The 15664-nt window shown below is 38.4% G+C and overlaps 1 protein-coding gene across 2 annotated transcripts in view; it reads left to right on the top strand.

The window, feature by feature from the left end:
* Positions 1–906: 906 nt before the first annotated feature.
* The window catches only part of Tmem182 (transmembrane protein 182), a 54126-nt gene continuing 39368 nt past the window's right edge, over positions 907–15664 (top strand). Inside the window, exons 1-3 of one of the 2 annotated variants that reach the window (XM_040270831.2) lie at positions 907–1250; positions 1485–1584; positions 3190–3288. In XM_040270831.2, coding sequence (XP_040126765.1) covers positions 1119–1250; positions 1485–1584; positions 3190–3288 — 331 coding nt within the window. In that variant the 5' untranslated portion in view covers positions 907–1118. The remainder of the gene's footprint in view (positions 1251–1484; positions 1585–3189; positions 3289–15664) is intronic. The other variant, XM_005338493.5, reaches the window with a different exon arrangement.

Below are 15664 nucleotides of genomic sequence, written 5' to 3'. Positions count from 1 at the left end.
ATGCCTCCTGAAAATATTGAGTGGTCTGTGCAATTATTGAGAAACAATACTGTCCCCAGCCAGAGGGACAGTAGAGAATCACAAATAGCACACAAATATTTTAAAAAGAACACTCTCTGGCATATTCAAATGTGAACACAAAACAAACAAATGAGCTAGGAACAGGTAAGACTTTAAGAAAATGTAGATGCATTGCATTGGGTGGTCCAAATGGGTATTTAGTGTGACTTGTATATTGAGGAAGTTAGATATTTGAAATGGAAGAAGAAAATTAAAAAAAAAATAGACCAGATCATTTCATCTTATTCCTGAAGACAATCATTATTTTGAGTTTTTTGTTTGTTTGTTTGTTTTTACCAGTTCACTTGGGGATGATTATTTGGATTCACTTACATCAGTTCTATGAGCTTCCATAGAAAGTGTTGTTTTCATGTCATTATGTGGATGCTGCTTAAGAGTATTTCTTTAATATTTTTCAAGGCATACCTACGTTTTAAAATTATAAACTGAAACAAAAATTATTTTCTATCTCAGAAATGTCCACAGAAAGTAAGAGGTTAGTTAGAATTTCAGTTGTATTTCAGAGAAGTCTCCATCATTCCTTTTAGCTGCGATTTATGTATCTTCAAGGAGAATCTGAAGTGTCTTTGAAGTTGTAATGGTCATTCTAGACTAAGAGGAGCTTGTTCTGACACTTAAGTTTTGTGTCCAATACGGTCAATGACTTCATAGCCTTTCCATCTTCTTTCCACTTCCACGGGTTCCCCTACAGCAATAATGCCAATCCAAGCCAGCTCCTGACACGCTTTCTCTGTAGTCAGGGGAAGGTCAGCTATTTTTTGATCCCCATGGGAGAAAAGACAGCTCCTCAATCAGTATCTTAAAATAACCAGTCATTCTCAGCTGCCTGGTTGGAGTCCCTCCAGCAGGGACCAAAGGGAATTCAAATCCACGGGCTGGGTCTAAGGAGAGAAGCCACCAAAACATGAACTAGAACTGGCTTCTTGGGAAGATCTTGCATCCTCAAAGATCTTATTCTTTCTTTTTTATTGTTGTTGAGGAGCTACGTGTCTGCCCTACTGCAATTTCTTATTTAAGAGGAAACCAGTGGACCGAAAATGAGACTAAATATTGCCATCTTCTTCGGGGCTCTCTTCGGAGCTTTGGGGGTCTTACTGTTTTTAGTGGCTTTTGGATCGGACTACTGGCTTCTGGCAACAGAAGTGGGAAGGTGTTCAGGTGAACACAATGTGCGTTTCTTCTTCAAAATACTGATGTATTTGCTGTAGAGGAGGACAGCACTATGCATCCTCTTGAAGTCAGAGAATAGCAGTGGGGTGTCTTTCTGTATAGAAGAGATCTGTAGGAAGCCACTGATCATCATTACAGGGGAAAGAAGACATTTCTTTAAAATTTTCTGGATGCAGGAATTTTGATTATATTCTGTGAGTCGATGGCAAGTTACTGCCTTTGTTTCCTTACAGATAGAGAATATCACTTTCCACCATGAAGGATTCTTCTGGAGATGTTGGTTTAATGGGATGGTGGAAGAAAATAACTCCAACATCTGGAAGTTCTGGTACAGTAAGTACAATTTAGCTTTATTTCACCCCTTGTCTATGAAACAAAAAGCAGGCTGTTTCCTATTTAGTACGTATCCCTTACGAAAGTACTGGATTCTTGATTATAAAATCTCAATGAGATGTTTTCAAAAGTCCCAAAGAGAAATGTCTGTAGGTGTAATTATTTTATTTTCTACCATAATTTAGGAATCTGAATACTTATGGAAAAATGGAGGTATCTGCTGTTGCTCTGCTCACATTTAAAATATACTAACTCTAACAAACAAAACAGATATTATCTACGGTGTTCCTTTTCAAGTGTCTATTTCTATGTTGCAAATAAATGTTATTTTGGGGGGGGCTATAAACACATGAAATCTCAAATGTAAAAATTCAGAAATAATGGTATTATTTTATATTCATAGCTTCAAAGTTTTTTTAAAAATGTCTTTTTTTATGTAATGAAACTTAATTACCAGCAGTGGCAGATGAAAGCTTTTTCATTTGGTCTTCACCCAAGTTTGTAGGCAACATCAAGAAACGGTTTGCTTTTGATGTTTTCATTCTTGTATAGAAACTTTAAAGTTCCCTTTTGAAGTCAAGTAACTTTCTAAGACAATGATGCACTCTTTCAACTGTATTCCTTATACTATAATAATCTTTGAAAACCAATTCATTGACAATAGCTAGCATTTATTTTATTGTCTCCCACAATGAAAGATTTGTTTATTAGCCTAAAGCCTATTGAGGGTTGAAATTGTTAGTGTGCTTATCAAATACTCCTGTGAAAAATCAAAGTGTGTATTTACACAGTAGTCAAGGTTACAGAATATATAATAAGAACATAAGGTCACTGAAGACTTACGCTGATGGCACGTTGTTATATACAAAAGGAACAAAGTAGACATGAAGTGGCCTTTTGAGAGGAGTGCCTGCACTGTCCTACAGAGCATTTGGGGCTGGAGAATAAGCCTGCAAATTGCCCATGGAAACTTTTTAGACCCTAATAAAGTGGAGTAAGTCAGAATGTGCAAGAGGAAGATTTTGCCAGAGACGTAGAGAAAGAAAGAATATATTCCTCCTCCTTACATTACACACAGTGATATTTTTTCAGACAACATAAATTTCCTTCATGTGGTTTCTTCAAATGCTAAAAATTTATTTGAATCATTAACTTTGACGATCTATCATTTGTATCTTTTCTGTAAAATAGAATGGGTATAGAAAAAATTATATTAATTGGAACTAATCTAAGTTATATCTAATTTTATTAGATTTTTTTAAGTTGCTTTTGAATACCTACTGTGTTAGGCATTATGCTAGGTATTGGGGAACATGTGAAAACAAATGAAACATAATGCCTTTGATTTTAAGGTGATACAAAGGGCATTTATTTCATTAAATTATGTCATGCAGCTAGATGTTCTAGATCAGTCTAACTTCCAGGTCCCCTGTGCTAATGGGTAGAAGTTTTGTTTCTCATACAGCAAGTCTGTGCATTTGTTTATGGAACCGACAGTTTCACTGTGCTTGTATACCCTTGGCCCCATATTTCTGCTCCATTGGCAAAATGTGTCATCTCAGAGTCTCTCAATAACTAATAGCATTGATGTGCTTTTCTTCCTAGCCAATCAGCCACCATCCAAGAACTGCACACATGCTTACCTGTCACCGTACCCTTTCATGAGAGGCGAGCACAACTCAACTTCCTATGACTCTGCCATTAGTAAGTACCCCACACTCCACATGCCTCTAAAAGTAACTTAACCTTCTGTTGTGAAATTTTTGTGAGAAATTTAAAAATAACTTAATACTTATAATTCTAATATTTTACCTCATTTTAATCTGTTAAATGTTAAAATACATTATCTTAACACATTGTTTATAATTTTAATACGACATAGCTTTCATCTAAAAACAGAGCAATTTTGCCAGGCATAGTGGTGCACACCTGTAATCTCAGCTACTTGGGAGGCTGAGGCAGGAGGATTTCAAGTTAGAGGCCGGCATGGCAATTTAGTAAGACCCTGTCTCCAAAACAAACAAACAATAAACAGGGCAGGCTGGGGATGTAGTTCTATGGTAGAGTGCTGTCCTGGTACCTCTAAATAAATAAATCAAATCAAATTAATAAACAAAAGCAGAACTATTTTGATTCACTTTTTGCATATAAAAATAATGTGGTTTTCAATATGAAGACAATGATGGATGTTTCTAAGAAGCCTAAGAGCTTAACTGACCTAAAACTAGTCTTATAACTCAAAATATTATAATACACATACTATTTTTTTTAATTTTGGTACCAGGAATTGAATTCAGGGGCACTTGATTATTGAGCCACATCCCCAGCCCTATTTTGTATTTTATTTGGAGACAGGGTCTCACTGAGTTGCTTAGTGCCTCAATTTTGCTAGGGCTGGCTTTGAACTCACGATCCTCCTGCCTCAGACTCCAGAGCCACTGGGATCATAGGTGTGCAACACCATGCCAAGCTACACAGTTTTTAAGACATATGAGAATATGATTATTTTATTGTGTTCATAAAAAATGATTGAACTCTTTAGAGTGTGATATCCCACAAAAGATAGATAATCAAGCAGTCTTAACTGGAAGACATATTAGAAACATTTAGCTTTCAGTAACTAAAACCAAGGGTTTATACCAACTATCAATGCCATACACAAGGCCAAAGAGTATGTGTTTGTCAAAAAAATACCTAATATATTTAATTCTCTGCATAAGCTGAAATAGAGCTCTCTGGAGATAGAGAACCAACTGAATATTTATGCAGTTGTTCTGCCATATCCTTGGTGGACAGGTCTTCTGCAGATACCCAAATCTCTGGATGCCCAAGTCCATGTATGTAAAATGGTATAGGATTTACATATAACCTGCACCCATCCTCCTGTTTATTTTATACTCTAGATGACTTATAATATCTAATATAATGTAAATGCTATGTAAATAGTTGCTATGTAGTATTGTTTATGGCATAATGACACAAATAAAAAGTGTGTACATTGTCAGTACAGACACAATATTTTTCTGAATATTTTCAACCAGTGGCTGGTTAAATCCATATATGTGGAGTCTCCAGATATAGAAGACTGACTGCATGTGTGTAAGTGTGTGTGTGTGTGTGTGTGTGTGTGTTTACATGCAAAAAGAGAGGAAAAGGAAGGGGTAGAGAAAATTGGAATAATTTGTTTATCTATCTATCTATCAAACTATCTATCTATCTATCATCTATCCATTCATCTATATATTTAATGAGAGGTTGGTTTTAAGGATTTGGCTCATGCGATTGTGGGTCCTGGCAAGTCTGAAGTCTGCTGAGCAAGCTGGCAGGCTGGAGATTCAGATAAGAGTTGATGTGGCAGTCTCGAGTCTGAAGCCTTGAAACTCCAGCAGAATTTTTATGTTGCAGTCTGGTGGCTGAATTCCTTCCTCCTCAGGAAAACTTTGCTCTTCAGGCCTTTGACAAATTGGATGAGGCTCACCCACATTATGGAGAATAATCTGCTTTGCTCAAAATGAACTGATTATAAATGTTAATCAAATCTAAAAATACTTTCCTGGAAACATCTAGCTTAGTGTTTGACCCCACCACAGGGCACCGTAGTCTAACCAAGTTGACACATAACATTTACCATCCTAGAACTTAGCACATAGTGGATTCATCTGTTTTCCCAAGTTTGTCAAATAAGCATTTCCATACATTGTAATTTCACTTTGTGTTTGTCAAAGATCTTGCCTTTATCATATTAACATGACTCTTTAAGAAGTGGGTTTGGGGTCTGGGGGAAAAAGAGATGAGGTGACCTGCTTGTGCACCGAGGATTCTTGGGTTCAGAAGACTGCTGGCCTTCAAGTGTGAGGTGTGAGTGTCCCTTCCCATTAGCAGCACACCAGGCATCTCACCCACACTTCTCTGGACCCTGTTTCATGTAGAATGTGGATGATCTTACTGCTATGAAAAGAGATGGTGGTATAGGAAAGAGTGGAAAAAACTACTTTTGGTTTATGGAAAAATTACAAAGAAGGGGTCCCCTTCCAGATATTCTTTCTTTTGTAAAAGGAACTCAGAAGTCATGCAGGTATGACTTTCCAGAACACAAGGTATTTGCATTAATATAAGTATTGACATTGTTTTTCATCTGTTGAGGTCCTTCTATGAGCCATGTATTATTGACACTATATATTTTTAAAAGAATCTACATATTTGAAAATTCTGTACCTCAAAAAGGATAGTGGAGAAGTAGAAAAACAAGGTAACATAATCTATGCATAATAATTATGATGGAGATGGATAGTAAATACATGTCAGAGAAATTACACTGCAATTACACTTAGAATTATTATGTAGCACTGCATATAATTACTGTGTCATTTTTTGGATCTAGTGACAAAACCATTTCCAATTTTTTTAAATTATCAAACTCTTCTTTGGCATACATATTGTAACTCCTTATTCACTTTAAGCTACTTTATCAGAAACTTTAAATAAAAATGACTGAGATGTGCAATACAGGTCCTATGAGAAGTAATACAAGAGTTTCTTATTTCCTCATAATAATGCACAAAGATATCTAATGTTAGTATGCTCTGTGTTTTTCCTTGTTTCCTGTATCTAAGAGAATGAAAGATTTTTTTTAAAAAAATTGTTTTAATTATTGATGGACCTTTTTAAAAAATTCATTTATTTATATGTGGTGTGAGAATCAAATCCAGTGCCTCACACAACATGTGAGGCAAGCACTCTACCAGTGAACCACAACCCCAGCCGAAGAATGACATAGGTTTAACTAATAAAAGTATTCTACTTGGCTTTTCTGAATGCATTTCCTAGTTAATGAGACTACATAGTCTTCAATACACTCCACAGCTACTACTTAGCTTTATGTAGCTTCATAATTATCAGGCATTGTATACTTACCAAGTTATTTGCAGTAAGTTGCAAGTATTGTTTATGAAATCTGATGTATTATGACCCAGAACATTGTTGGAAAAACTATCCTGTATTCTCCTGAGCTTTTACAATACACGTGTCAGTGACAAATTCAGTGAAAATAATATCATGGTCTTTGATTGTTTTTTGAACGCTTATTTTTATTCTTTCAGAGTGTCAGAGGACAGTACTGATGGCATCAGTAACTGAGGCTTGGAGAAAGCATGAGACCCCTTCACACAGTTGATTATTGGTAGAACCTAAGGCAAAGATTCAAGTCTCTGGTCTTATTTCAATTGACAATCTTATAAATTACTCCAGTAAAGGAAAAGACTGAAAGCAGTGCTCACTTGTAAGAAGTGTAATTCTTCTATTTGTATCTCAATCAAAAATCAAATTAAACCCACATCGGCTTTTTTTTCTGCCTTTCTATCTGCACCTGACCTGTGTATATGCTCAGGTCTAATTCACTATTTCCTTCAGTTATTCTTTTTTAACTCTTAAATATGTATTCTGAAATCCAGTTTTTCTCAATTATAATTATTTGAATGATTGGCCAAGACTAGGGAGAGTGGCCTAATTCTCAGAATTGTCTGTGACACAGGCTTACTATTTCAAAGTCCCTTAAATCATTCTATTACCTTTTGAGATTTCTTAGAGTTTAGATTTTCTGGTTTATTTTTTTGATTCCATTCAGTCATAGTTCACTTTTTCGGTATCATTTAGTAATGATATACTGGACATAAATTAATTTTCAAGATAATTCAACCCTGAGGGAATTAATTTCCCCTTTCTTGGGGTTCACATAATCTCTGACACTCCGCTCCCCACATATCAAAGTGCTGTTAGCTTAGCTGTAACTGTACACCTTAGATTCTTCATTATTTCTTCTAGCTCCCGAATGGCACAGAAGGTAGCCTATTTGTAGTTTTATCCCTAGGACTTAGTTTTAGTACCTGGTAATTTAGAGATACTTAAAAATTTGTGTAGAATAGCTTTAAGCAAAAAAAAAAATTGCATTTAGTATTTTCATCAATAAGACACTTAAATTTTAGGGTTTTTTTCAGGTGGAAAATTTTAGAAACTTAATTATATTGTACTATTTTTTTTCAAGGGAGGACAGTGCTGGGGATTGAATCAGGGCCTCATACATGTTCTACCACTAAACCACAAACCCTGCTCTAATTTTCTCACTAAGCCACATGTATTGAACATAATTTCACTTTTTCTTGGCAGATTGAAACACACACACAGCTAGCCGCCCTAGCCTTTGAGTTCTGCAAATTCAGTGTTTGTCTCTGTCTTCAAGGCCTTTTTGCATTCTAAGACCTTCCCACAATGCAATTCCTGCTTTTGTATCCCATCCTCCCTTCATTTCTTTAAACAGGTTTATTCTTTTGCTAATTCAAGTTCAAACCTCAGTGTTCGGAGGAAGGCTCCTTTGCTGTCCCTCATCCCCACTAACATATGGACTAGATCAGCTTCTCCTTTATGAAAACATTTTTTCAGATAATTTATACAAAATATTTTAATTATTTATTTGCATAATTACTGTGCTCATGTATTCTATTTGCAATTCAGTCTAAATTCCATGAGGATGGTAGTCTCATGTGACCAGCACACTGCTGTATTGTACCCACTCTAGGCTAAACTCCCAGTGAATATTTTGGGGAATTCTCCATTATTATACTGCATATGCCCAAGTATATATTGATGTGTGGAAGATTCCTTGAACACTTTACAAAATGATCCCATATTTCTCACACATTTATTTTTGCATGCTTTGTAACTTTTGGTCTTTAGCATTGTTTCCACCTTTCGGTTGTGCTTTGTTTTTATTGCCAGCGTTTGTTTATGCATCTAGTTTTCTTTCCCAGTCTTTCCTTTTTTTCCCACACTTATAGAAATTGTAAACTGATGGGAAGAATGGGAGACTAGCAGGAGGAAGATAGTGAGTGTGATATTAGTCAGCAATGCATTAGGCTGCAAGTAAGAGAAAACACAAATAGTAGCTAGAAAATAAGGACTACTTGGGTCCCGCAGCAAGAAGATGGGATGCAGCTGCCATAGTGATGCTCTCAGGGACCCTGGCCATCTTTGGCAAGAGGACAGTCATCTTCATGCTTTATTAGTGTCAAGGTTGCTAGAATTTTCCAGTAGGATTCTGTCAGTGTTTTATTTATCAGAGTGCTGATGGATGCTGCCACATGTCCTCAGGCTGGGACATAGAAGAGGAGAAGGAAGAACAGCTGGGAGTGAGTGTTGAGTGAATCAACTGGAAGAATCCTCCTCAGGGGACAGGATGATAGCCTTGCCAGAAAATAATCAGGGGTTGAACAGGGTGTGAGAATAAAGAGGAGAGGGGAATAATAGACATAAATGATATTTGAAGTGTTAATGAGTGAAATTTGGTAGCCAAATGCAAGAAAGCTTGAGAAATCTAGGGTAAAACTTCTTTTGAAGAAGGGGTCATTCAGTTTAAACAACATACACTAAAAGGTAATATAATGACTTACCTCCAAAGGATCAGTCATATTTAGGATTTTTTCTTTCCAGTCCTTTTTATGTGAATAGTTGTAGTCATTATACATACTGATGTGTATCTTGCTTTTGTATTTTTATGTCAGCAAACATTTCCCCATGTTTCTGCTGGTTTCTCAAATTTTCTGTAACAACTGGTATTCCCAGATTAAAAATAATTTTGTGTCTAATATGTTTCAAAATTTTTATTAATGTTTCAGGTAATATTTCCAGAAGGATGAATGGTGAATCCAAAGATAGAAATGGGTTTTCTTTGTTTCTGTACCAGGTTGTTTTCCAACTGGTACTTGTTGGAAATGTACCAACAGTACCAATTGGAAAATGATTTTCACCTAAGAAAATTAGGTGGGGAGGACAGGAATGTGAGAGTTAAGAGAAGGAGTTGTGTTTCAAGGTGGAGGACAGAGTGTTAGGGGTTTGGACATAATTTGAGTTGATGATGGCATACCAGTTGAAGTAATTTGGCAGGTCATATGGCGTGCAAAATTGTTTTTTGTTTTTTTTCCTGAAAGGCATCGTCATCAGCACAACAGGTACTGGTGTGAAAGTTGCAGGGATAATTTTTGGATATCAGATGTAATCTTTCAGGAAAAATATCATAGGAAAAAAAAAGACTGCAAAATATCAATCATATCTAGAGCAAGAAGGAAAAAGCAAAGACAGCTCACAAACAACAAAGAGAAAGACACATTGAGGAAATGGAGGAGCAGTTCAATGCCAGGTCAAAGGAGCCCCTGGAGGGAGAAGTTGGGGAAGCAGGCCATGGTCCCCCGTGACCCCCTCAGAACTGAGAAAGAGAAAGGAGCACCTGCTGCCCAGACAGAAGTTCTGAAGGCGCCTACTCATCCCCTCCGCACCAAGGGTTCAGCTTTATGTCCATAAAGACGCCTCTTTCCAGGTACTGCTTGCACCTCTACACCTGCAGGCCCCAAGGGTCAGCCTGAGACTTCCAGAACTTCTGCCCCGGGGCCAGTTCCAGTTCACGGCCTATTCTCTCAGGCTGAACTCCAGGTCTCTCTTCCAGGTGAGACCCTTCCTCCCTGCCAGGGAACTCTTTCCTTTTTCTGGCACATTTCCTTGCCTGATGATCCTCCAGAGACCCAAGGCCCACCCCAGGCTTCCTCTTCTCTGCTCCAGGAAGCTGTGACCCTCCCAAAGGGGTAGGGCAGCAGAATGCTGGGAATGTGAAAGCTCACACCACCACTGGGCAAGGCGTGGGCGGTGAGAAAGTGGAGACCTTTGTCTGTAGCCAAGTTTGTGCCTGGAATAGCTACCGTAGAAGAAGGTATTGCAGAGAGTATGAGTCTACAAAACAAACACACACACACACACACACACACACACACTTCTCTTTATTATATAGTACAAAGTATAATAATGAACGTCTTTACATTTGACAGTTTGAAACAGTACCTGAATGAATTAGGATTTGAATCAAAGTTAATATAAATGTAAATACTTAAGTTATTTAGGAAACATAGTAACTTGCCCTGGGTATCTAATAATCTCATTGAATCCCTCCTGCTTACCCCTCTCAAACTGATTTTCTGGGGTAGCCGGGTCTGTTACTGAACTCAGGTTTTGGGATCCCAGACTTGTAGACTAACATTATACTCAGAAAGGATTTACACACAGGCTTAACTGTTAGGGACTTCTGCTCAAGCCAGTGGGAGTCACAGCACTTGCAGGGAGGTGCCAGGGCCAGACAAGTGAGCACCAAGAGGAACAGCTTCTGTGACCTCTATGGGTGAGGCAGGAACTCGGTCACACGTAAAGGTGGGACTTTAGTGACACGCTGTTCTCTTCTTCATCATGCCTTTCACATGCTGCCTGAATCACTACCATCCCAAGTCCCTACCTGGGGTTGCCAGTTTTACTATGCTACTAAGGTCAAGATAACTGTGGGTACGTTAGTTGACTTTTCTACACAGGCATTTGTCCCTCCTCACTAAGAATTGCCTTCTCATCTAGAAAAGTCTCTAATATTATTTTTTTTTAAATTTAACTTGTTTATTTTAATTAGGTATATATTAGGTATATATATGGAAGTCTCAGAAGAATGCATTTTGATTCATTGTACACATTTGCAGCAAAATTTTTCATTTCTCTGATTGTACATGATGCAGTATTGCACCATATGTGCAGTCATACATGTACCTAGGGTAATAATGTCCATCTCATTCTACCATCTTTCCTGCCCCCCATCCCTCCCTCCTCCATTTTCCCCATGCCATCCCCCTACCCCCCCAACCCCCACCATTATAGATCAGCATCCACTTATCAGAGAGAACATTTGACCTTTGGTTTTGGGGATTGGCTTACTTTACTTAGCATGATATTTTCCAACTCCATCCATTTATTGGCAAATGCCACACTTTTATTCTCTTTTAATGCTGAGTAATATTACTCATTGTGTATATATACTACAGTTTCTTTGTCCATTTGTCTACTGATGGGCATCTAGGTTGCTTCCACAGTTTAGCTGTTGTGAATTGAGCCGCCAAAAACATTGATGTGGCTGCATCAGTATAGTTTTCTGATCTTAATTTTTCAGAATAGTGTAGACCCTGCTCTGTCTGGCTGGAACTGGCATTTTTGCTAATCACAGTCTTGAAAGGCCCAGCTGACCTTCCCAGCCTCCCATCTCCTGGTGGGTCATCTCACTCCCAGATTTGGAGACTAGTCTACCTTTTAATTCCTGATTTTTCTGGTATGGCTAATAACCCCGTAAGACTGAGAGCTGGCTTGGCTCTCTTATTTCTCATGAGACACGTCCTTCTTTTAATACTGAGGGGTCCTGTTTTTAACTATATCAATTTTTAAAATATATTTTATATGTTAATTCTGGACATTTAAAACATTTTCCCCAAATATGTTTAAACTGTCCTCTTCCGCTTTTGTTGTGAAGAAAAAATAGTGTATTACAAAATTTAATGGAAAATGCAATCTAGTCATTTGTTTCCCATAAATGCCAGGTACCTAGGTATCCAAAGATGCCTTAGTGACCCCTCAGTTTCCTGCTATTCATTCAAACGTGATATATCACACAGCCATGACCACAGACCCAGCGTATTACAGGGCTGGTTGCCATTCTTGATCAACAGCTGACTTTCCATGTAGGACCCAGGGCAGGCCCCCTGGTGCCAGGTGTGAGAGCCACCCTCATGGTCCACACTGCTTTCTCATCCGGCTCCTGAGAATAGAGGTAGCTTTGTACTCCCAAGGCCCAACATTGGAGTTGTGGTTAATTATCTTTCCCTTTCTGGAGGGTACTATTTCATGTTGTCTATAATTTATACATGGGATTCTCAGGATTGTTGGCAGTTTATGAAACTTTGCTCCGATAATAGAAGGTGATTGTATTGTGAAAACAAGACCTTGTGGTCGCTCACAGCAGTGTGATGTGGCTTTCTTTTGGGAAGGACAGTCTCCCAACTCTACAGAGCTTTCTGGTGGTCTCTATGGAAATTTCACTCTGAAGTGGTGAAATGCTCTCATGGGGAACCGAGAGCAGGGTTTCTCAACCTGGGTGGTATACGCATTGCTGACTAGATCATTCTTTTTTCGGGTTCGGGTGGTCTAGGAATTGAACTCAGGGGTACTCAACCACTGAGCCACATCGACAGCCATATTTCATATTTTAGTTATAGACAGGGTCTCACTGAGTTGCTTAGTGCCTCACCTTTACTGAGGCTGCCTTTGAACGCCCCATCCTCTTGCCTCAGCCTCCCAAGCTACTGGGATTACAGGCATGTGCACCACACCTGGCCAACTAGATCATTCTTTATGTGCATTGTCAGATGTTCAGCAGCTCCCCTGGCTGCCAGTAACAACCCTTCAGTGTGGCATCCAAAAAAATCTTCAAACATTGACAGATGTGCTGGGAGGGGTGGTCAGGTTGGGGATGGGCACAAAAATCACCCTGTAAGCAGAACCCTGAGACCTTTTAAACCTCCACTCCTGACCCAGGGTCCAAGCTTTTCTTTGGAATTACAGTTGTCCCTTGACATCTATAAGGAATTGGTTCCAGCATCCCCCATAGATACCAAAATCTGAGAATGCTCAAGTTCCTTGATAAAATGGTATTGTTTGCACAGAACTGACACACAACCTCCTGTATGCACTAAATCATCTCTAAATGACTTATAAGACCTAATACAATATAAATGTGCTATACACAGTAGTCATATGGGTTGTTTAAAGAATAATGACAAAAAAAAGTCTGTTGGTGTTCAGTTCAGAGACCTTTTTTTTTTTTTCCTGAAGACTTTCCATTTTGGTTGAATCCATGGATATGGAGCCTGCAGCTACAGAGGGCTGATTGGTACTCTTCCTATCCTCACTCTGCCCAGCTCCAGTTCTGGGACAGAAATCACATAATAATGCTTAGTTTTCTTCTGTCTCTTTCTTTCCTTCAGAATAGCAACTTAAAATTAACTTAAAATTGACTCTCTCAAAATTAAAAATAATAATAATAATAATTAAAAGGGCTGGGAATGTGGCTCAGTAGTAAAGCACCCCTGGGTTCAATCTCTAGTACAAACAAACAAACAAAAACCACAAAGATCTTGCTCCTGTTACCCCTTTATCTTAACCTCCACCATGACCCATCCTTAGCAACCACTGTAATTTTCCCATTTCAACAATGTCACCTAAACAGAATCATACAGTATGTGACCTTCAGAGACTTTCTTTTTTAAAGCATATGCCCTTGCACCCACCCAAGTTGTTACCTCATGTATCATTAATCCATTTCTTTTTATTACTAAAGAGCTTGTTTAATCAATCACCTACTGTAGAGCACATGGGTGATACTATAAAGAATGGGTCCCGGGGCTAGGGATGTAGATCAGTGGCAGAGCACTTGCCTGGCAGGTGTGAGGCACTGGGCTTGATGCTGAGCACTACATAAAAATGAAACAAAGAAAATAAAGACATGCTGTCCATCTACAACTACAAAAAAAAAATGTATACCGCTTTTGTGAGGACATACATTTTGGTTTACTTGGGAGACATGCCCAGCAGTGCCACCGCAGTGTCCTTTGGTGACTGGATATCCAGGTTGCTTATGAACTGCTACTGTTGGTCAGAGGACCCACATCCTAAACAGCTTTTGATATTGTCTCGGTGCCAAGGCCAATGTCTCGGCTTGGCACCAGAATCACGAGCCACCACACACCTTTGTAGGTTCAAACAGCAATTCTTTATTCCCGCTCTCACACCGCCTCCACACAGGTCCAGGGGCAATCGTGTTCTGCCGTCTCCCGCACAATTCACCTACTCCACGAGGCTATCTCCAAATCCCATTTTAATCTCACGAGAACTCAACGGGAACAAGCAGCAGGAACACCCTAATCCCAGCAATAATCTTCAACTTCCAACTTCCCTAAAACCCATTATCTTAAACTGGCAACGCCTTAAACTCAAGGAGCCGGTTACTTCCTCAAACCTGATCAGCTCTAAACCCAGATCCGCCTTGGTCCTTGAGCAAGGTCACTTTATTAAAGCATGCAATGTCCCATCAAATGTCCTCTAAGCAGCATGGGGTACGCTTGGCAAGGAAATTTCGATGCGTCATTCCTACTTGGTAATGGCCCTCAGCATCTCCCCCCTTCTGATTAATTAATTAATTTTTCACATTAACCATATTCTTTTGGTCTATGTCCCCTTTTCTTATTTTAGTTTTTTGTTACACTCCAGTTTGGTCTATGTCCCCTTTCCTTAATGTCCAGTGGTGTGAACATTTACTCCTGTGCTTTGCTACAGTCCCCAGATCCCCATGAGCAGAATTCTCCTACCATCTCTTGTTCATTTTCTAACTGGATTATTTACTGTTGAGTGTGGAAAGTGCTTTATCATCTACATAAAAATCCTTTGTAAGATATGTAGTTTATAAATCTCTACCCGTAAACAGCTTGCATTTTTATCACCTTTATAGAGACTGTTGTAGAATGAAAGTAGTGAATTTTGATAAAGTTTAATTTATTGATTAAAAAAAAAAGAAAAACAGCCTGTCATCTCAGCAACTCTGGAGGCTGAGTTCAAAGCCAGCCTCAGTAACTTAGTGAGGCCCTAAGCAACTCAGCAAGGCCCTGTCTCTAAATAAAATATACAAAAGGGGCTGGGAATTTGACTCAGTAGTTAATGCCCCTGGGTTCAATCCTAGTACCAAAGTAAATAAGTAAATAAAATGAAATTAAAAAAAATATAGACCACTCTTTTGGAATCTCGTTTAAGGACTTCACTAGTCAAGTCTTGAAGACTTTCTCCCATGTTTTCTTCTAAAAGTTTTATGGTTTTCTGATTTACAATTAAATTCATGATGCATTTTGAGTTAATTTTTAAGTAAGATGTGAGGCTTTTGTTTTGTCAGTATTTGCTCAGTTCTTCCAGCTTCTTTTGTTGGAAAAGACTTTCCTTCCTCCATGGAGTCATTTTTGTATCTATGTCAAAAAATAGCTAATCATACTTGGGTGCCACATTTTTTGAATTCTGTTTCATGACCCATGTATCTGTTTCACTGCCAGTACCATACCATCTTGAGTGGCTAAGCTATATAATACATGCCTAATTGAATGGAGTGATTTCTTTTTTTTTTTTCAAAATTGTTTCT

Source organism: Ictidomys tridecemlineatus, chromosome 12 (assembly GCF_052094955.1).
Source record: "Ictidomys tridecemlineatus isolate mIctTri1 chromosome 12, mIctTri1.hap1, whole genome shotgun sequence".
In the NCBI taxonomy this organism is placed as follows: Eukaryota; Metazoa; Chordata; class Mammalia; order Rodentia; family Sciuridae; genus Ictidomys; species Ictidomys tridecemlineatus.
Note: the sequence above shows the minus strand (reverse complement) of the source record. Positions and strands in the feature narration are given on the sequence as shown.